This window comes from Antennarius striatus, chromosome 4 (genome assembly GCF_040054535.1).
Source record: "Antennarius striatus isolate MH-2024 chromosome 4, ASM4005453v1, whole genome shotgun sequence".
NCBI classification, from domain to species: Eukaryota; Metazoa; Chordata; class Actinopteri; order Lophiiformes; family Antennariidae; genus Antennarius; species Antennarius striatus.
Window position 1 is genome coordinate 8,123,472 of NC_090779.1, and position 22,173 is coordinate 8,145,644.

At 43.1% G+C, this 22,173-nt stretch overlaps 2 protein-coding genes across 3 annotated transcripts; one reads left to right on the plus strand and one right to left on the minus strand.

The window, feature by feature from the left end:
- Positions 1-1,217: 1,217 nt before the first annotated feature.
- Positions 1,218-12,173, plus strand: kcnc1b (potassium voltage-gated channel, Shaw-related subfamily, member 1b). 2 transcript variants are annotated; one of them, XM_068312438.1, is made up of 4 exons: positions 1,218-2,102; positions 5,622-6,537; positions 7,073-7,246; positions 10,855-12,173. In XM_068312438.1, exons 1-4 carry the CDS (start codon positions 1,539-1,541, stop codon positions 10,962-10,964), a joined length of 1,764 nt encoding a protein of 587 aa, XP_068168539.1. In that variant the 5' UTR covers positions 1,218-1,538; the 3' UTR covers positions 10,965-12,173. The 2 variants fall into 2 exon arrangements, with proteins under 2 accessions (XP_068168539.1, XP_068168538.1); XM_068312437.1 differs by lacking the exon at positions 10,855-12,173 and adding an exon at positions 8,258-10,779.
- Positions 12,174-12,378: 205 nt separating this feature from the next.
- sergef (secretion regulating guanine nucleotide exchange factor) lies at positions 12,379-21,888 on the minus strand. Its single transcript, XM_068312439.1, has 11 exons — positions 21,779-21,888; positions 21,390-21,528; positions 20,954-21,106; positions 19,271-19,365; positions 18,388-18,448; positions 18,193-18,306; positions 18,008-18,070; positions 17,476-17,634; positions 17,270-17,403; positions 15,524-15,560; positions 12,379-13,444 (listed from the first exon to the last, which is right to left on the minus strand). Exons 1-11 carry the CDS (start codon positions 21,818-21,820, stop codon positions 13,281-13,283), a joined length of 1,161 nt encoding a protein of 386 aa, XP_068168540.1. The 5' UTR covers positions 21,821-21,888; the 3' UTR covers positions 12,379-13,280.
- Positions 21,889-22,173: the final 285 nt, after the last annotated feature.

Below are 22,173 nucleotides of genomic sequence, written 5' to 3' on the forward strand. Positions count from 1 at the left end.
GGGGGGAGCCCAAGTATTTAGAGAGGAAAATTACCAGAAAAAATACTTGAAAAAGCAGAACAGCCCTCATGGTGAAAAGAGATGTGAGAATATTTTTCTTACACTAGTAAGTGATGACTGCCATGGGAAAAATGGAAGAAATATTCTGAAATACTGCACTTTCATCCCAACAGAATACAAAAAACAATACTTTAGATTTTGTTCAACAGTTTTAATCTGTTGATAGTATTTCAGTTTTCACCATTAACTTTAAATGAGTATAAATAATACACCTTGAGAGCGGTGGCACCCCCTGCTGGTACCTCACACGTTCCAAAACATTAAGTGAGGAGCGAAGAGTTGCGCAAAAATTAAATTCCCCTCAACACGTCCCGTGTCTTTCGCCATCTCCAGTGACGTAACGCAAATATGCCGACTGGAAACAAGACGAATGGACTCTGAATTGTGATGTCATTAAATCACCGAGCAGTGAGGAGATATACGGCCAGGCTTTGATTTAAGGGGCGGATCTGCGCCTGCATGGCTCCAGGGTCACACCTTCTCCAGCCAGCTGTGCGCCAAGACGATGATCAACCATAACCCTCCGGACGACGACGCCAAGTGAGAGGCAGAGGAACACTTGGGCAGCGATGGCAATTGGATTGAATTGAATTGGAGAATTTGACAGCTTGTTTGTCCAAATGTTCATCCGCTGAACGTGAATCATCTGAGGAAAAAAAACAACTGGGTGAGAATAACAGACACTTTTGTTTTTGGCGTGCGTTTTTTTTGGGGAGGATTGGCTTTACATCGCTTTAATCTTTCTCTTTTTTTTTTTTGTTTACCCACGCAGCACATGAAACAACATTGTGGATTTTCTTCCCTCTGCTGAGACAAAGAGCTGCTGTGCATCGGCGGTGATCGGATATTAAAACGCAGAGAAGGAGGTGAGTCTGCAGGCAGCAACAGAGGAGGGACCGAAGCCGCGCCGAGCCTCCATCAGGAGCCCCCGGACAGCCGCTGTCCTCTCAGCACCACCGCAGTCACCTTGCAGTGAAAGTCACAAACCCGCTCAGGACCGATCCGATCAATCACCTCAACTTGAGCTGAGTTTATTTCGCTGGCAGGGTGGAGGGTGGGGGTGGGGGGTGGGGGGGCAAAACTGTCATCGTCTGTCCTTCTATCTCGACATCTTGGACGATGTGACGTCCAATCCTTAATGTGATGCCATTGGCTGTAATCAAATTTGGATTTCGATTCTATACCCTGCAGTGATTCTGTAAGCTGTATGCGTTCACTCCCACCCACCCCCACCCTCACCTACCCCTACACCTCAGCTGCAAGTGGTTTGTGGAAAACGCATGCAGGGCTTTAGTGGGAATGTAGCCTGATGCGCGTCTCTTCCACAGCCGGTGAGGAAACGACAGGTCCCTTTGCGCGCTGCTTCCTGATATAATTGCTTTGTCCGGACTCTGGTCACTGCCGTGCGTGGTGCACGGGGCGCCCACGCTTCCCTTTGAGATGGAGGTAACTTATTGGAGAAATGCCTAGGGGACGAGATGGGCCTGAGCGACGACAAGGATCGCATTGTGATAAACGTGGGAGGGATCAGACATCAGACATACCGCAGCACCCTACGCACCCTACCTGGCACTCGTCTGTCCTGGTTGGCTGAGCCTGATGCACCCAACCACTTTGACTATGATGCCAAGATCGAGGAATTCTTCTTCGACCGCCACCCTGGCGTTTTTGCACATATCCTTAATTATTACAGGACAGGTAAATTGCACTGCCCGGCTGATGTCTGCGGGCCTCTCTATGAGGAGGAGCTCGCCTTCTGGGGCATTGATGAGACAGACGTGGAGCCCTGCTGCTGGATGACCTATCGCCAACACCGGGAGGCAGAGGAGGCCCTTGATAGTTTCGGTGGTGGGGGGTTGTTAGACCTGGCGAGCGACGATCCGGAGCCAGAACCGGAGCATGCTGAGGATGATGTGGATGAGATGACGAGGAGGCTGGCGCACGGAGACTGTCCTGATGCCAGGACTGGTAGTCTGTGGAGCCGGTGGCAGAAATACGTTTGGGCTCTGTTTGAAGACCCTTACTCCTCTAAATATGCAAGGGTGAGTTGATGTGAAATGTTGTCAAACAGTCTTTTTGTTCCCACATACACTAATTCTAATTCAATCAATGTTGCCTGAGCAGGAATTGAGTCATAAATGTGTCTGCCTTTGTCCTCTGCTGTCGATTCACTGATTTATGGGTCTGGGAGGTTTCGCAAGGCTTTTGATGACCTTGAAATTGCCCTTCCAGGGGTCTCCACGGGAATGATGTGACAGAGAAAGAGGGGAGGGAAAACCACCCAGACCTCATCTGTCAAAATCATTTACATGCAAATCATCACTCCCACTCTCCCCCTATGTCTCAGGGGAGAAGAGGCTAGCTGGGGCTCCCACAGTTCCATGGATTGATATTTCCAGGACACGTGGATCCCTGGGCAAGTAGTCTCTGCTGTTAACTAGGCCAGCTGTACTCTAGGAACCCAAATGTTTGGCACCACCAGAAGTTTGGTGGCAGGCCTCCAAATGAAAAGGTGACTTGTATGAAGACATTTTTGTAACAGGCACTATTCCATCTGGGCACAATGCCTCGGGATGGTGGTGACAAAATGACTTTACACCTCTGATGTGTTCCTACTTGACCACGCTGAGCTTCATGCTGCCTTAACAACCCAGGCAGCCTGGTTGGTGTAATCGGTTATCAGCAAGTGCAAACTACACTGACATGTTGTCACTATAAAACCCAACATTAATGAAAAACGTTACAAGCATACACTTCTGACTTTCATTTGCTGCACGCGGGAACTGTTTCCAGATGTGTCCTCCATCTATCAGAGAGAGAGGACTGACAGAGCTCCACCAAGACTGGCAGGAAGATTAATTAGAGCTGAGCCTCAGAGTTAATTACAGTCTCTCTTCACGGTGGATACATCAGCCGAAAACCCTTGTCACCTCACCAAGAGTGAGACTTAGCCAATAAGGAGCTAACCATCTCACTCGTCACCCATCCTCCAGGCGATACTGTCCCTATGTGTCACAAAGACACAGAATCTACTGTCAGAGGCGCCTCCGCGAGACGCAGAGTTTGTTCAACAGTCTGAAGGGTGGGATGTAGAAGGCACAGCAAACCAGAGCGTCAGCAGGAGTCAGCAGGCGGCTTGAGAGCAGCTTGGAAGGATGAGGTTTCTGCTACACAAAGGCGTGTTGGCAGCGATGGTTCGTTTTCAGCTCACTCGCTAATAAGCTGCACAAAATAACAAACACGTTCATGAAGAAGGTTCACAACTGAGGATTGTTTACATCATTAAAATATCCGGAAATTCTTCTCATTTAATTGATTAATGGATTTACATTTAGTTCCCAAGAGGATGAAAAACACCAGTTACTCTTTTGGAAGTTGATATGAATTTACAACACAATCCTAGAATGAAAACACCCAAATATATTAAATTAATATTATTAAATTATGTAAACCATTGATTAATTCTGTAAACCAGTCAAACCAGTCATGGTTTCTGTTCTCTTGTCAACATGTCTAACATATGAGCTCATGCTGCATCGGTAAGATTGGAGCCAAATGAAGTCATCCTCCAAGTAAAAGAATGTCCTGTGCTCTGCAGACATGTTGCTGATTTTTACTTTACTCCATAAAGACACCTCTGTTAGGAAAAGTATATTCAAACAACATAATACTAAACTGTTTTATATCAGAATTTGCAGCACAATGACAGTTTTCTGTAACATGAACCCATCCTAGACTGGTGTATAAAAACACAACTAAAAAGGCAAACGTCTCTTTTTAAATTTCAAATTTCTGAATTTAGTAGCGTTATATGGTGCTAAAAACAATTTAGATGCACGTGGAAAGGGAAAATATACAACTCATTCAATTAATACAGAACAGGTGACATTAAAGCTGTGGCTGGGGCCCCCATTGCTGCTCCCAACTTTACCCAGGTGGTCATAAAGTCTCTTGCTGTTGTTTCTGTAGCTCGTAGTTTTCACTGAGCTCTGATTGTGTAGTATCATATTTAAGAGCATACTTGGTGTTTTATGCAGGTCATATTTTAGAGGGGGTGGTAAAACAACATTATGCAATCTAATCCAACCACATCACATAAGCTGTGTTAATGTCTCCAATGCTGACACAAAGTCTAACTTAAACCAACATAACACTGCTTACATGATGGATATTTAGCATTTTTCTCTTAACGATCACTTGCTGTGTTGAAGCACATTGAAGGGAATGGGGTAACGTTCGATCTCTATCACTGAACACACTGGTGTGAGTCCATCGGTGGGTAAAATGGACAGCCCTGCTGACGGAACAGCAATCAGTCTTCTAGCACACAGCTTCCGTCAGGACCGTCATACCAACACGGACGGGAAAGCAGGGAACCGTGAGCGACAGTGACTTCCTCACCGCGGTACAATGAATTCCCAGTGATGAGATGATAAGGCCTGTTTTTCATCAGATGCTGCATCCCAGCCTTCCTGACACACACACTCGACTGACTGAATGTGCCTTTGCTCGTTGGAATACACACGTGATCTCCACGTGTCCAAAAATGCCTTACTCCAACTCCTCCCTCCTGCAATTCACTCGTCCTCCCAGCTGCTTAACAATACTGTACATTAGCCTGAGAACCATTACAGAGCAGCACTTACTCTCATAAAGACATCTTCATGCATGAACAAACAACTATTGATCCTACTTTTGAGATTCATAGGATGATTAAGTAGCTATCCACTCTTCCTGTCTGCCACTCCGTCCACCAAGTCTGATTGATTGCCTTCAGATCCCCATTGAAGACACAGATTTCCCATTCATACGGCAGTATGGAGCACAAGACTGTAACCCAGTGCAGTATGGTGGGAGGATAACATGAGAGGGATGCAATCGATACCCAATGAGAGAATACTGTATCTGTTACACTCATGTAGTATGCATCAGAAATGCCAGAGCCTAAATGTGATGAAATGTGATCATCTAATCAATACATGATGAAGGCTTAAGTACACATATTCCATTAAGAAATATGGGTTTCTCCTATCTTGTGTCCTCAGCGCTCTGCTTACGATTCCCAAGAGTTGATCATCTGGACAGTATGACATTATGTAGGGAAAGACCTGCTGTGGTGATGGCGCTGAAGACGGGAGCTGGATGTAAATTTAGTCACAGAGGGTGATGCTAATGTCCTAGCTGCTGCTACTGCTGCTGCTGTCTCTGTAATTCTACATGGAGCATACCCTTGAAAATGTTGTGACCTTGAGTTCCAGTGGAAGGAAGAGAAAGGAGAGCAGTGAGCTCAAATTGATTGTCCTTTTTATAAAGACACCTCTGAGTCAAGCCACAGAGAAAGAGCTGGGGGGTGGGGGTGGGGGTGGGGAGGGATTAATGCCATTGTAACTGTCAAGCCAGATGCCATTGTCTCAGATAATAGATTGAATTGCAGTGTGTCATGCTCAGAATGGCTGCTGGGGTGTCTAGCTTGATTATATTGAATTAATTACTGCGCCCATTCTCCTCTCTGCCCCCCCCTTCTCTTTATTTCCTGTCATCTACGTATATCTCCTTCTCAGTGGGTGGCTCTGGCCTCGCTCTTTTTTATCCTGGTGTCCATCACCACCTTCTGTCTAGAGACTCATGAGGCCTTCAACCCAATTATCAACCGCACCGAGACGGAGCTGGTGGACAACATCACGGTGGAGCACACCTACCAGGAGACTGAGACTGCAGCCTACCTCACCTACATTGAAGGCGTGTGTGTGGTGTGGTTCACCTTTGAATTTCTAATGCGAATAACTTTCTGCCCGAATAAGTTTGACTTCATTCGGAATGCCCTTAACATCATCGACTTTGTGGCCATCCTGCCCTTCTACCTGGAGGTGGGACTTAGTGGACTCTCCTCTAAAGCAGCGAAGGACGTCCTGGGTTTCCTGAGAGTTGTCCGCTTTGTGCGGATCCTGCGTATCTTCAAGCTGACGCGTCACTTTGTGGGATTGAGAGTGCTGGGCCACACGCTGAGGGCCAGCACCAACGAGTTCCTCCTCCTCATCATCTTCCTCGCTCTTGGTGTCCTCATCTTCGCTACTATGATCTACTACGCTGAACGGATAGGAGCTAACCCCAACGACCCACGAGCCAGCGAGCACACGCACTTCAAGAACATCCCAATTGGATTCTGGTGGGCTGTGGTTACCATGACGACCCTGGGATACGGAGACATGTACCCTCAGACAACCTCTGGTATGCTGGTAGGAGCTCTGTGCGCCTTGGCTGGCGTGTTGACCATTGCCATGCCCGTCCCTGTGATTGTCAACAACTTTGGAATGTATTACTCCTTGGCCATGGCTAAACAGAAACTACCAAAGAAAAAAAACAGGCACATCCCCCGGGCACCCCAACCAGGTTCTCCAAACTTCTGTAAGTCAAGCATCAGCTCTCAACCTCAGAGCCCCATCGTCCACGATGACGTTTTCGAGATAAAGTTTCAAGGTAAGACATAGAAATAATGGAAGGTCTTGTTCGTCTCTGTCCTCCTCAAGCATCTGTCATTACTCTGTTTCATTGCTGCTCTATTCCCACACTTCAGTCTGATAGTAATGCAGACATGAGATTAAACAAATGAGTTTCTCACCAAAAGTAATCAATAAAATATGAGAGGAAAAGCATGTTTTACCCTGAACTGGAAAACAGAGAGGCTGTGAGTAATCCTGTTATTGATTTTGCACTTTTTAATCCAGTGATTCAGTCCTTCTCACTCTGAAGACTTAACCCGGAGCCTGTAATCGTCATGTATTTGTAATGTTAACAACATGTAAGCCCTCATGAATTCCTCTACTGGCATCAATGTAAACATACACCCATCTATGATTTGTTAGTTAGAGACAAACATCATACAGCAGACAGTTGCAGCAAACCCTTGTGTGTTTCCAGGATGAGTAACATGAAAACTGAATGTGTATTTCTGAAGATAGCTGGTATGAACCACATATCTTTTTGTTTGTTTTTTGTTTTGTTGACTTTTAAGATTCCAAGCTGAACGGCGAGGCAGCTAATGCCGCTCTGGCCAACGAAGACTGCCCTCATATAGACCAGGCCATATCTCCGGAGGAAATCTTCAGCCCCAGCGACAGAGAGCGGCCCTGTTTCCTGGTCACGACCGCTGAACGCCCCAACCACACAGGGGGCAGAGTGAGGAGGGGTACGTACAGTAACAGCCAATCACAGGCCCCCGTGAGACACTGACACCTCTGTAGACCGTAGACAGGACACTCTCTATTGTCGTTGCTGAGTGTTACACCCCAGTTAGTCACACACACGCACGCACACACACACACACACACACACACACACACGCGCGCACACACACACACACACATACACACACACACACGCGCGCACACACACACACACACACACACACTCACAGCAGCTGCTTCTCTTTTGACTTGTATATACTCCCACACCTCATCCCCATCTGGTCAGGCTGAGCACAAATGTTAAATACTACTGTCCACATTTACATAATATATTTTTTGATACCATGCATATTGTAATACCCCTATTAATTTATTTACTAGCAAGAAAGTGATTTTTGAGATTTATATGATCTAGAATGTGTTGTCTTATATGCCTAGAAAGGTATTGCTGTGCTCTGTGTGTATCATGTATGTATTTGTGTTTTAATGATGAAGACCATGCAGGATCTTGACTTACGAGTACATTCCTCTTGACCATAACGGTGCATGAAGTGTCTTGCTGATGGGTGCTATCAGTATGGTGAAGGAGCACAACACAAACAGAAGAAGGTTAATGTCAACCTTTAATTTAATGACAAACCCTTTTTTAAATTAAATTATGAATAAATATTCACAACATTCCAAGTCTCCAGCTGTGTCTGCAGCCAATAGATCGACAGTAAATGGCACATGGTATGAAATCCTACCTGTAGCTGAGAAGACATTCCATACCTGAGGTGCCTACCTTTTAAGTCTTTTATGGTGTTATACTCCAAACCATTCCAGTACCACCCAGTGCATGCTGGTCTACTCCTGATGCATGGAGAATAACAATCTGTCTCAAGCCTGTGTTGACCTGTTTCTTTGGAGACAAAAACAAGAAAGCAACAGGTGTAGTATGATCAGTGAGGAGCACCAAAACATTCTGTCATGGATTCAGTGTACTCAGAACGTTCTCTGTTTTTCAACTGAAGGTTATGAAAAGCCTTGGAGCCTTAACAGCATGTCTGGCATGAGCGGGGATGCCTCTGGAGTGTCCTCAGTGTCCGCCCTGCCCTGCAGCCCACCCTGTCTAATGCAGCACTCACATTCTCCCATCCCATCCATTATGTAGCATGGTTGAGTAGCAGACACAATGCCATTGGAAGGCCAGTCCACACTCGTCCTTCTTATCTTTCCTGTCAGATTTTTTGCTTTTACACTTGCCTTCGCTCCTGCTTTTTTCATTTTTTTTATTTTCCTTGAAAACTGTATCTTAACTGTGCTTCTACTCAAGCTTCCCAAGAGTTCTCCTTGGGTGTGTCATCATATCCTAGACTACAAAACATTGGCACATGCCACTCTGCATGGGTCACTTCGGTTGCAGGCAAAGCACTGTTCTACTTCTACCACAGGCTAAGCCCACTTTTTCCCTATGTTGACATCATTGCCTGTTGCTCTGTTGCTTTTGATCTCACATACTATTCTGCCAGTAACATTTATCTCATCTGCTTTACAATTTTGTGAAAGACTTTTTCATAAGATGTAACCCCTGCTAATAATACGCTGGGCATTAACGTTACGTGGCTTTTTTAAACATACCCAAAAGGTATCACTGCCAGCTGTTAAGGGAAGTCCTCTTAAGCGCTTTGTGAGTTGCGAAGTAGAGACGTCAATCATTCTGAAAGTGCAAACCAGATACCATCACCAAAAAAAAAAAAACAGAAAAAATGATGTTCATGATGTCCAATGCAATATGGAGATGATGACAATTCCTGTGATACTAGTGACTAGTGACTGCATCTAATGTCGACAGAACTAAAACTGTTTGTTCATTTGCATGAACTGCATGAAATTATGTTCAACAAGAAGCTAACTGTATCAGTACCTGTTAAGGGAAAAAAAAAATCTAAAGCTACTAAAGCTTTGTCATTTTTTATGCATTTTGAGACAGCTTTACGAGAGACTCAGTCATAGCAGAGATTTTTATGTAGCTGCCATTCTTTGCCTTTCCCCAAATTCATATATTTATTTTCTTGTACCTATTTGACTGGGGCCTCCATCTAAAATAGCTTGATTTAACTTGAACAATCTGTTATAAAGCCAACGAATGCTGTTATGAGCATAAATAGCTTTTATACAAATATATTTGCAGTTAGTTAGTTTTTAAATAGTATCTGTAGTCTGCAGCAACTTCTACGACTGCTGTGACGGCTAAATTAAGGCCAGACTCACAAATTCTAAAACAACTGTGCCTTCATACTTGGTGAGGCAAAGTAAATATGAGAAATTAATTGATATAGTACACAAGTACTCCCGGTAGCATCTGTACACTTTATACCATGCTCATAACAGTGTAAAGAAAGCTTTGCTTTTCATGGTACACCTTGTACCTTTTGCATCACCATCATACCTTTAATCACAGCAAAAAAACAAACAAAACCCTCCTTGGTTATTACTGTCACTTCATCAAGCACATATTAGAATTTAACCTTTAGAGGGCTAAATTTACTGACTTTTTAATACCAATCTTACATTTTTGTATGAAAAAGCACAATGTATTAATAATAAAAGGGACCAGGCAACTCTAGAGCCTAAATATATTGAGTTACGTCATAATGACTTCTGCAGTATGTATATCTATTGATTTAAAATATCAATACTGTCACTGTTACATGTATTGATCCTGTCCCTATTATATGCACAATTCCTTCAGGGCACTTTAAGAAATTTTATGTTGATCAATCAGAAATGTTAATTTATAGCAGAATATATAGGCATAGAAAATCATCAAGTTTTGTTTTTATTCTGAATGAGCAGAGTTTTCACATTTTGAGTCATGTCTCTTGTAATTGATTGACGTTATATATATTTTAAAAAGAAAAACTTGTGAAGATTTGATGTGAAGAGCTACAGGTGAATTATGTGCTCATGCAAGTCAAGTGGGGGGAAAAAAAAGTACAAAAACGACGCAGTATGGAATGTGGGTCTCCTTGGGGAAAGGTAAATGCATGTATTTTCCATTTATGCAAAAGAAAAGTATTCAAATAAAATATGTAAATACAAGTCCTTGCATGAAATAAATTTTATACACAATGAGTGCTTAGACTCCGTTTTTATTCAACAGCACATGCATACACATACATCCTTCCTTTCCCACTAGCTTCCAGCTAGTGCTTTCGACTGCTGTTTGACCCTCTGCCTCCCGCGTCCGGGTCAAAGAGAGCATTAAAAAACGAAGTGACCGTGAGAGCATGACGCAAAGTATACAACGCATGACAATGACTGAACTACTGTACATCAACCTGTAAAGCGCAGCATGATTGGGCATGTTTATTAACCGACTCAGAATCCAACTTCTGCACAGATAGTCCACCGTCGTCTGATGGCTTGGCTCAGCATGGGAATACATGGTAACCCTGTGGTTTACCATGAGAAACTAACGGAGCACATTTTCTTTACTCTCCAAGCTAATGTCATGTCTCGACTCTACCCGCACCTCAGAGGTAGCTGTCATCACCATCTTTTCCACCATTATACATAATTTGTGTAATAATTTATTTTTGTTATTGTTTTTTTTATATGTTTATAGAGACCCAGCGACAGCACCGGAGCAGACAACCAACAGAGTCAGTTTGTGTTATGAACCATGGTGTACCAACCACTATGTGTATGACCCATAATGGCCCATCACCCACCTGATAGTCCTGTAACATTGTTCTGTGTATTACTTAGTATTTTTAAATGGGTGTGACAGTGACAACCTGTGCATCACAAACTCAGCATAGATGTAGCACTGAGGAAATTTTTGTTGTCAAGCCTTATGTAGCTCAGTATCTGTGACTGGTTACTGTCTTGTAATTTGTGTGCCTATTTTTGGTGTGTGCCAGTGCTGTAAATACGCTTCTATGTGTGCCCAAGTTGTGTGTACCAATGTTTTTGAGTGATCATCAAATATCTGTGTGCTTCTTCTGTTGATAGAAAAAAAAATGTTGCTCCGATTTTAATCACCCCCTCCCTCCTCCTCCTCCTCCTTCTCTTCCTCCTCTTCCTCCAGCAAAAACCTGTCACTTGTCATCAGCCAGAATGAACAGATGAAAACAAACTCATCAACTTTGCACTGTCATGGTCACATCTTAGTACACTTTTGCACTGTTTGCACAAGTGAACCTTCAACATCGTTTATTTTTCAGGTGAAGAAAAGATAACAAACACCCAAAAAAAAGTCAGATTTTTAATAAAGCATTACTTTTGCTGGTATTAAGAAGCCTTTAAACAGTAGCGTGTTGTTAGGAATAGATAAATAATTAATGAATTAATTGAAAGCCCATGTATAATCATATATAAAACACATTAAATCATATTACAGCTCAGATGTTTATTCTCTCATATATTTTAATTGACAATCATGTAGATTTGATCATTATTTTTTGAAGTATGTTGAAATTGCTGCATTAGTACGTAATGCTAATCAATGCCAAACATTTTTCTCATCATACGGGACAAGTGCCTCTGTTATGTAAATTTTAAGCATTCACGGTGTTGGTGCAGCTCAGCCAATATGATGCATTAACGTAGGTTTCATGTTAAATTAGACATCAGTCACCAGCCATTGAAAAAAGTTCCTACCAAACACAGTAAGGGTCCCTGGATCAGCTTCTTAAGGCGAGCATTGAGCGTAGACTTTAAACGTGCAGGAGAGCCACGGAAGCACAGCTTCTTTGTTTGTGTAGAAAAGTTAAGGGACCAACTTTTTTACCAAACAGCTTCAAAAACACTGCCAGCAACCTACTGAGATCTGTGTGCAGTCAGGTACAGCAGGTCTGAATCTGCCACTGGAGCTGAACGCAAGTGGAGGGGACATGAAAAAACAACAATAAAAATGGTTATAAGTTATCGGATCAGTAACACAACGAAGAGGTAGCTAATGTGTGCCATTTAGTGAGACTTCAGAGTGTGTGTTTTGAACACTGTATTTCGTGGTTACTTATCTCAATATGGTGTTCAGTGATCGTTATGATTGGTTTGTTGTTAAGGGATTTCTTTTGTGTCTTTTTGACCAATATAGTTCGGGCTTGTACAATAAATAGTGGTAAATAAAAAAAACAAAAAACACAGAAATGATCATTTTTCAATGAGTGTTTATTTGGTTTTTTTTCCCAAAGTAATCCAGGTAAAAGTACGATAATTTAACTTAAAAAATGATTTTCTGTGACAAGTGTGTTTTTATATCTAATTTGCATGAAACAGGAGGGTAAAATGAAAACATTTAAATAAAAACATGAAATAAGTTGTGGCAATGTGATCCATGGTCCACTCTGTGTCTTAACTTTGCCCTTGACCACAGTCCTGGCTTCAGACATGCAGTTGCTGCACTCTAGGAACCTGCAGCTTATAAACATGTAAATTGGGTCAAATGCAGCAGATAAATAACCCTGAACTGAAAAGTGGTGCAAATGAGAGCATGCAAGACTGTGAAACACACTGACCAGATTCTAAATGAATGATGGACAGCTTTCTAGAAAAGACGCATTGTATTATATATGTAAGGTGTAAATCACACATTGCAGAGACTGACTGCGTCCAAACGCTGAAGATCACAGAGATAAAGTGTTGACATGGAAGGATGGAGCTGCAGTACCGGTCTAGCCCATCCCTCACATGATCCATAATGTCCTCCTCAGGAGCCACAGACCTGGCCGTGTCCTGCTGTGCCATCAGCTCCGTGGTGTCCATCAAAGTGACAGTCTGGTCAGACAAGAGATGGCCTCTGTCCACATGTACCATAACTCAGCCTATGTCTAAGCACACTACAGTATTTATGATGCCTGCAGTTTGACGTATGACCTTCCCGAGCAGCTCAGGGAGTCAGCTAGAAGGTGAAAGTTACGGTTAATTCAAAGGCACTTAAATAATCATATGTGGACACTAATTCAATCAGAAACATATTAATTTCCAACATTTCTGGACTCCCATTGCCTCACGTTAAATCAACAGTTGTGCTGAAGTGGAGTTTTGTCATGAGTCAGTCGCAGCAGCGCACACCACCATGGAGTGTCCAGCTCCACAGCCAATGAGAAGAGGCCTGAGACCAGAAACCACCTGTGGATGAACGACATTGGTCTCCGAACCATCTCCACACATTCCGTGTTCGTTCCAGCCCCAGGAGAGGAGCTGCCCCCCTGAAACGGAGAGAAGTTACGGGTCAGTGGAGCTGACAGGAGTGAGATGGACTCGGTTCCGCATCGGATAAAATTAGCACAGACGGCCTCTCTGCTCCTCACAGCTGGCGAAGTGTCGGTAGGTGTGGTTAGGTCCGCATCACAGAGGGGACACGTGCCATGGCAACACAGTTACCCAATAGGCTCTGTTGCCATGGCAACAGAAGGGAGCTTGCTTTCTCAAGTAACACATTTTCAAGCGTTTTGCCAACCGGCTGCTGCCGTGTGTGTGTGTGTATGTGTCTTGTCTTTTTGTCATTTGTTTCACCGGGGAGGTTTCTGTATTTTCTGCCTGCCTGAAAATAGGTGATTTGGATTTGTCACATGACACACTCGCTTTTGCCAGTTAACACACAAAGATATCACACCAAGTAGCTTATGTCAGTGTGAAGCTCTGCCAAATGTGTTTTGTGCATTACAAACACACACGTTGCTCCTGTCTTTAAGATGCTTGGTGTGTTGTGACCGGTCTGCAGTCGTCTGCTTTGATCGTCATGCTGCTCCTCATTCAGCAACGATCTTAATGTGATGAAATGTTTTGTTCTGTGGGGGACAGAAGCTCTTTTTTGGTGTCATGCTTAATTCATGGACGCACTTGACTGGAAGTGCAGCACATCAGTGTTTCCATGGCAACAAAGTGACTGTACAATATTCAGCACAACAAAAGGATCAAAATGAAGACATTTAAACCAGAAGCCATTTCCTCGTAAATAAACGATGGTGCTGTGGTTTTCCTTCCAACAGTTTAAGATCTCACACAGAATTAACAACACCATAGACACACAATCTGCAGGACGGGCTTTTGTGCAACTTTCACTACAGGCACAAGTTAAAAGAGGATCCATGGTGTTAATGTTTATACACTGATCCTAATCTTCTATCACCTTTCCTCAGATGTGATGAGCTGCGTCCACAGCGCCTCTGGCTGGTCCCCCACCGCTTACCACCGGTGAGGTGATGGTGCTAACAGACGGGGGCTGAGCAAAGCAACAGATATCATGAGCTGCATGCAATGCTCTCTGTTCTTTTCCACCTGACCTACTTCAGCACCAGAAATAGAAGCACTCAGGTCTATGCTTCAAACGTTGTTTAGCTATTTCATTGCTCCTGCCGCGGCGCCGGAGACAGGATGAGGAAACAAGGAGAGCGTGGCGGCGGAGCAGAGTGCATGAGGTTTGCGTGAGCTCTCAGAGCAGCGCTTTGGGAGGACTGTCATCATGACCGACAGCCTGCATGAACAATTTCCATATTATGATGGAATATCAAGTTAACTGTTCAAATCAGTCATTAAACATTAAAAGTCTCTTTTCCTTTTAGCAGCAATGTCCAGTGTTTCCACTCTAATGGGCCCTATGGTCATGTTTCAGTAGGCATCTGCCACACTTCTATTCAAACTGATGAATTTCTTGCAGAGAGTTTCCAAAATGTTTTATGAGTTTTAGAAGTTTTGCAATCCTTGAAAAAATGTATTTATAATCTATGAAGGGAACACCAATATGTGACATCTATGTTCTTTCTCCTGTGGCTAATTGGAGCTATCCAAACAAAAAATATGCCTGTAAGTGTGTGTGTTTAATTCAGCTATGTTAGAGACTCGCCAGACAGTTTTCTTCTGTCAGTGAAACTGATGTATCCTTCCTGTAATTACTTCACGATGTAAAGGCCACAAAGCAATAAGCTCACCTCAGAAATCCTCTGCTGCACTACCAGGATTAATATTTCACACTAATGTTTAACCGTAACGTATGTGACAGTTCTCTTACAAAGTCTCAAGTAGAGGGGGGTGACTTGAAATGGTTTAGCCTCACACACGCGCTGTCTATTCCTTTATGTCCTTAGAACTGGAGTCACGTCAGGACAAAGTGGCGTCTCTTGTTTCTTCCAAAACAAAAAGTTCAAACCAGTCCTGCAGGTGTGTTTAAACTGGGATGCTTATGCTTCTCTAAATTCTCAAATTGGAAATAGAAATGTGAGGAATATAATGTCAATATAATGAATATGTATAATACTGTACTAAAAATATAGTGAGGATATACTCACCTACTACAGCCAGGTTGTGTTCAGAGCCACATGCAATCTGCAGAGGAAAGGATAAAGTAGGTTTTTAAAGTGCATGTTGAAAAGCAAACTGTAAGATTTAAGGATAAAATATGCAGATTGCAGAAATGTTTTGTGACCAACCTGCTCTGAAATGGAACAAAAAGCATAAATTAAGATGTAGTTGTCTGAGTTTTGTTCGACACTACATACAACTAGAAGTGCACCAGATCCAAATAACATTAGCGATGATTCTATCTGTAAGCACATTAAACGCTGCCCTACTCGCCCTTCATGATCAGAGAGCAGAGCAGAAAACTCTTCACAGCAACGTCAGCACATTCTGAAAAGCTAGAACACCATCCTGGGGAGTTAATGCAACTGTCCCAGGATGGAAATTAAACTGTAAAATGTTTGGGTGGGCCGTCTTCACCCCTTCACAACTACAACAGGCTTTGTCAAAACGCTCTGACATTATTTGATCCTGAAAAGCTGAAAACTTATTGAGTAAAACTGGAGACAGATCCCTCTAGAAAGCAGCTTACAATGAAAAAGCTTTATTACACAAGCCATTTTAATTGCATGACATCCTCTCTTTTAGTGTGTGAAGTATTTTGAGAAAGCAATCTTTTTATTAAAACATAAAGCTGTGGCAAACCATGAATAGAAACCCATCCACTGATTCGTGAACCACTGACAGGTGATAGTTTGTTACTCCAGTAATGTTCATAGGCCTCATAAATGTGTGACAGCTCACTAAATATTGACTCTGTGGGTGTGTGTGGACTGTGCTAGGAGGGCCAACATGGTAGGGCTGACTGAGAGATTCATGGAGCAGTCAGCTAATCCATCTTGCCCTCAGCCTCACGCACAAGGTGACTACACCTAGACATGGGCTGGTGCTCCTGCAATAATCTGTGTGCAGTGGACGAATGATCCTGATCTTGCCCTTGGATGTCCCTGACATCAGCTTTATCGGGAACGATCTCCAGCCTTACAGCTGTCATTTGAAGCAGAGGTTAACAACTGCACTCCTTCGACGCTCACGCATAATTGCCCTTATGGCAGCAGAGAGCTCTGCCTTGACTGGATGCGAGTGGCGCGCTGGGAACATTTGTGTGCACTCCACAATACAGTGATGTAAATTGTGAGAAATGGCTCTTAGCGGGGCCCTGGCTCTCATTCGATGTCACCTCTCACTAAACACTGATCAATCACCTGCTTTTATTTGTGGTTGTTTGCCGTCCCCTGGTGGAGAGGCGCAAAAAAATTCTGACACGACAGTAACGAACTGGGCTTGACAGCAATAAGACAGTAAAGATATTATGTTATAAGAGCAAATTATAGAGTATGTAAATGCATTTTTATCAAAGACACCCTCAGCATAATATTTTGATGTAATGCGGACCAGCACGGCTTAGCTGCAATGTGTTAATGTTGACCAGTTAATGCTATTCATTAGTTTAAGGTGTGACTGCATTAGACAAGCTAACCTATGTTATTCCAGCAATTTATTTTTATTTGAGATGAACCTCGGAAGAAATGTCATTGAACTAATGTGCCTCTGTCCCTGATGTATAGGCAGTTCCCTCGCCACAGTGTCTGACAGAACAAATACAGACAGTAGGGCGACAACCACAAAAGTAATGATAAAGACAAAAACTATTCATTACATACTTGTAATTCAAAACGCACGTGTCATTTGCGATGTGCTCCTGATGTGTTTCAGTCTTTCAAACCCACTCTAACCTGTGTCGCTCCACAGAGGGCTTTAACCTCTGCAGGGATGTGTGCCGACTGGTGGTCTGTGCACTGATTGGTTGATTCTGGTTGACCCAGCTGCCCATAATCTCCTCTGCCCCATGTGAACACTCTCCCGGTCTCTGAAATGGATGAAGTGTTTGTTTAAATACAGGAACTTCTCCACCAAACAGGGAACACGGAAGTTATTTCACCTGTTTGAGCGATGACATGTGTCCAACCACTCCACACATGGATGGCTTTCTCTCCGCCCAACAGAGATCGATTCACGCGAGTGGGACAGGACAGGAAAGGCTCTTTGGCGGTCAGCTGGCTGTGCTTGTTGCCTCCCCACACAAACAAATCACCATTTCCTGCAGTCATTAGTTAGAGACGTTAGTCTTCATCCACCAGAGCAGCAGAAAGTACAGAACAGTAATGGAGTGGAGACAGTTAACTGATCACAGGACAGAATGTAAGATTTACGCATAAATGAAATACAAGACAACACACTAGTATGACCTACTAGTTAATGCTAACTGTCAAGAAGCAGCTCACTACCTATCAATGAAAGTATGAACTATTTAGGTTTGTTTTTAGCTGTATTTATCTTATTGAATCAAACCTTATTTTCTACCTTGAGCTGTGCTGTATACTTATCTACAAACGCTTTCTACATTCATGTCAAAGCATTCATGTTCATGCTAAATATTATAATGTGCATCAGTGAAGAGAGTGTAGGCCCACCTGTAAGACACACACAGTGCCCTGAGCCTGCAGCTACCACCTGTGGTGTCGTCTGATCCAGACCTACAACACAGCAGCAACTATTCGGTCACATTTTTCAATGATCAGAGGCGTCGCAAATGATAAATGGATCTTCAGACTTTGTGTTCTTTAACCGCTTCTATTCAGCCCAGAGCTTCACTGACCTGGTACCAGAGCCGGCAGCGATGAGCTGAGGTGTGGTGGGACGGGGTGAGGACTGAGTGCTCTCTTAGCATGACTGAAAAGACCAGTTCCCCACTGATATACACAGCCAGTGTCTGAAGGTAGAACAGGAATTCAGGATTGTGGGTTTGCTCCTAACTGAAAACACACTGTGGAAGTTTGAAGCATAAACTTACCAGTAACAGCTAGTGAGTGTCTGAGTCCTGCTGCTATACTCACGACTGGCTCCTTCAGATTCTGAGAACAACACAAAACAGATGATTCACACAAACAGATCAGGAGCTAAAATGGCTAGTTGCAGCTTGATCAAGTGAAAGCTTTGCATGCGTTAGAGTGGCTGTATTACATTCCTTTGAACGGCCAATAAAATGCTCGCTAACATTTTTATCGAGCTCCAAAGTCCCCAAAATAAGACTGAAGTTTCCTGCCTAAAACGTCACTTGAGTGATGTATTATGGGATGCCTATACACCTCTGTTTCAGTAGTCATGACCATTGAATATTGTCAGTGGGTAAATCAGCGGAATAAAACATATATAGTTAATAATATAATATATATAGTTACTCAACTTGTATGTATGTATGTAAGAGAGTGAGTCAGAGCAAGACAGAGGTGCAAAGTGCCAAAAATAAAAGATTTGAATATGGCTGATTATTGGATTAATATAGGATCCAAATAAATAAATATACAGGAAACCTTGACTTTTGTCATTTTACATCCACTCATTCCCCAACAACTTTCAAGACTATTGTTTACCTCTTTAGTACTTTTTCCCAATGTCCTTCTTCTCTGTCTGACCTCTTTTTAGCTACTTCTCCTGACCCGAATGTGAAGGCCTCTCTAATCCCACTTGATGCTCTCTGTTTTTCAGCCCCAGTTTCTTTTTTGGTGGCTGTTTTTCAGTTCTATCCATCCATTTCTCAAACCCTCTTCCACTTTGTTTTCACCTTTGCACCTTTCTGGAAGTGGGTATTACACAGTATACTGTGCTGTATTTTATAAAGTATTCTACAACAATGTGGGACCTTTAAGTAAAGTGCATACCCCTCGTGAGCTCACCTCAACAGCCTGGAGATGTGCAGAGTTTTTAACTATTAGTCCAACACCAAGTTGTCCAAATGCATTGGAGCCACATGTTAGAACTCCACCACAATCTGACAGCGTGAAAAAAAAAACAGCACAAATTTGAATTGGTGGAATGACAATACTGACACAGTACAGTAAGATTCCCATCATGACGGGTATGCATTTGTATGAATGTTTGAATTGGTGAATGAATGCACGCCTGTTGGAATGTTTAAATTGGAATTACTCCTGTATGAATGCAGCATAGCTCTATTCTCAATCCGCTGTCATCTTCGCTAATGCAGGGGTTTTATTGATGAACACAGTGGGAGGAAAAACAAACTGAACCCTTGCTTGACTAACTGGTTGACCATCCTTTAGGAGAAATAACCTCAACCGAATGTTTCCCGTAGTTGCAGATCAGACAGGCACAACAATGAGGATGAATTTTGAACTAATCCTGTTTACAAAACTGTTGTGGTTCAGCAAGATTCCTGTGACGTCTGGTGTGAATAGCTCTGTTGAGGTCAGGCCACAGCATCTCAGTCATGTTGAGGTCACTTTGGGTCACTCCAGAACACACAATTCTCCTTCTGAAGCCATTCTGTTAATTTGCTTGTGTGTGTTGGCTCATTTTCCCGCTGCGACACCCGTCCTCTTGTGAGCTTCAAGTGTTGGACAGATGGCCTCAAGTTCTTCTACAAAATTTCTTGATAAACTTGTGAATTCATTTTTCCACTGATGACAGCGAGCTGTCCAGGCCGAGGCAGCACAGCACCCCCACATCAAGATGCTCCCTCCTCCATGCTTCACAGTTGAGAGTAGGCTTTGATGTTGGTGTGCTGTGGCACGTTTCCTCCACACATGGCGTTGTGTGTTCCCCCCAGACAATTCAACTTTAGTTTCCTCTGTCTACAGAATACTTTGCCAGTAGTGCTATGGAACATTCAAGTGCTCTTTAGTAAACTTCAAACATGCAGTAATATTTTATAATAATATCCACGTTCTCCCATCATTCTTGTTAAATATTTTTTACGTATTGTAAATCTGTCAACAATGGTGTTGTCACAGGTTAGTGACTTCTGTAAGTCCTTAGCTGACACTCTAGGGTGCTTTTTTTTTAATCTCAGTGAGCATTCTGCGTTGTGCCCTTGGAGAATCCTTAGACTACAGGTTTACTTACTTCTTCCTCCCTGTCTTGTGAATGTATCTATGTTTTGTTCAATAAAAATATGAAAACATATAACTGCTTGGGTGTTATTAGTTTATGCAGACTGTTTGTTTGTTTCTGTGATTTAGACGACTATTAGAAAACATTTTATGACCACTTTATGAAGAAATTTAAGAAATTCCAAAGGGTTCATATACTTTTCCTTCCCACTGTTTACCAAAGACCCACAACTATTTTACACACTGAACATGCTCTGTCACAAATTGAATAAGTTCTTCAATATCATTGATTTGTTTAATGCATTTCTAAAACTGTTATGAGATCCAGATTTTCTGTGAAGGATGAATTAAATGTCATCCTACCTGAACCATTATACATGTCTAAAAATAACACCTTTGAGGGTGTACTTAAGTTTCTCACATGAAAGTATATGTTTCTGTTCCAAGTGTTCTAATCAGGGCATTATATCCTGGTGTGAAGCAATGCTGGTGTGAAACAATGTTTACCAGTGAGAAGAAGAGTAAAGTCCCAGCCACAGGCTACTTTGGTGACCCTCAGCCTCAGACTTGAGCAGAGCTGAAGAGTTGAGACGTCTGAGTAGTGACCGAGTCCCAGCTGGCCCCTGTCATTCTGTCCACACACAAACACCTCTCCACTATCTGCACAACACAAAATATGTCACACAAATTCAGGAATCATTAAACTTTATGCTCGTAAGGCAAAAATATATCAGAAATTTTTAAACAATGATGAATAAATACACACTTAAATAACAGTATTCCGTCTGCATTGACTATGGACAGTGACTTGCAACCAGAGAAATTAGAAAAAACAATATCGCTCAATATATCGCCATATAAACCGGTTCGGTACAGTTCCATATGTGACAGCAGGTGGCGCTGTGTGATCCCTGTTTGGCTCAGACTGCAAGCAGCCACTCACCGCTGATGACCACGGAGTGACCCCCGCCGCCGGTTACATTCCGTACTTCCTTCTTTTGTAGCGCTGCGGTGTCGGCCGGCCGGGGAACGGAGTGGTCCACCTCGTTTCCCTGTCCCAGCTGCCCGTAGCTGTTCGCTCCCTAACAAGCGGATCTGAGCTTAGCACCGATACTGTTATACACGCAGCTCTGTGTTATTGACATTCTTAAGTAAACCCTACCGACTTTTTACTTAGTTAGTTTAGCTAAAGTTATGAAACCCAGTGCGCTTCCTACGTACATTTCACTGTGTTGTTGGTGAATAATTCAAACGAACGACACCACCAGACACCCGCAGCTTAAACATTTAACACTGAAGACAAGTCCCGGCATCGTGTGGACGGGGTCTTACCCAGGAACGTAAACACAACTCCGGCCGCGAGCTCGTTTCCATGGCGTACCTATGGTTACAGCTGATGACGTCAGGATTTGCGCTTTGTCAAAACATACTATGATGTGGAGGGAGGGGGCGTTAACTTATTCGCCGCTGAAATTAGATTCCTACTTCTCTTCCTGGTTCGTTCTCGAAGCGGCTCGTTCCGGTTGGCTGGGTTACATGCAGCACCGCCCCTTTCTTGCCCTTTTCGACGACGAGGCGTGATGATTGGCTAGTGTAATGATAGCGTGACCCAATGACAAGTAGGACTAGGCGGGTCGTGGCACTGCCATAGTAGGATATATGAATTCGTCCATGAGTTTTGTTTATGGATTGTGTAAATGTCTGGAATGTTGTAAGCAGAAGACAAA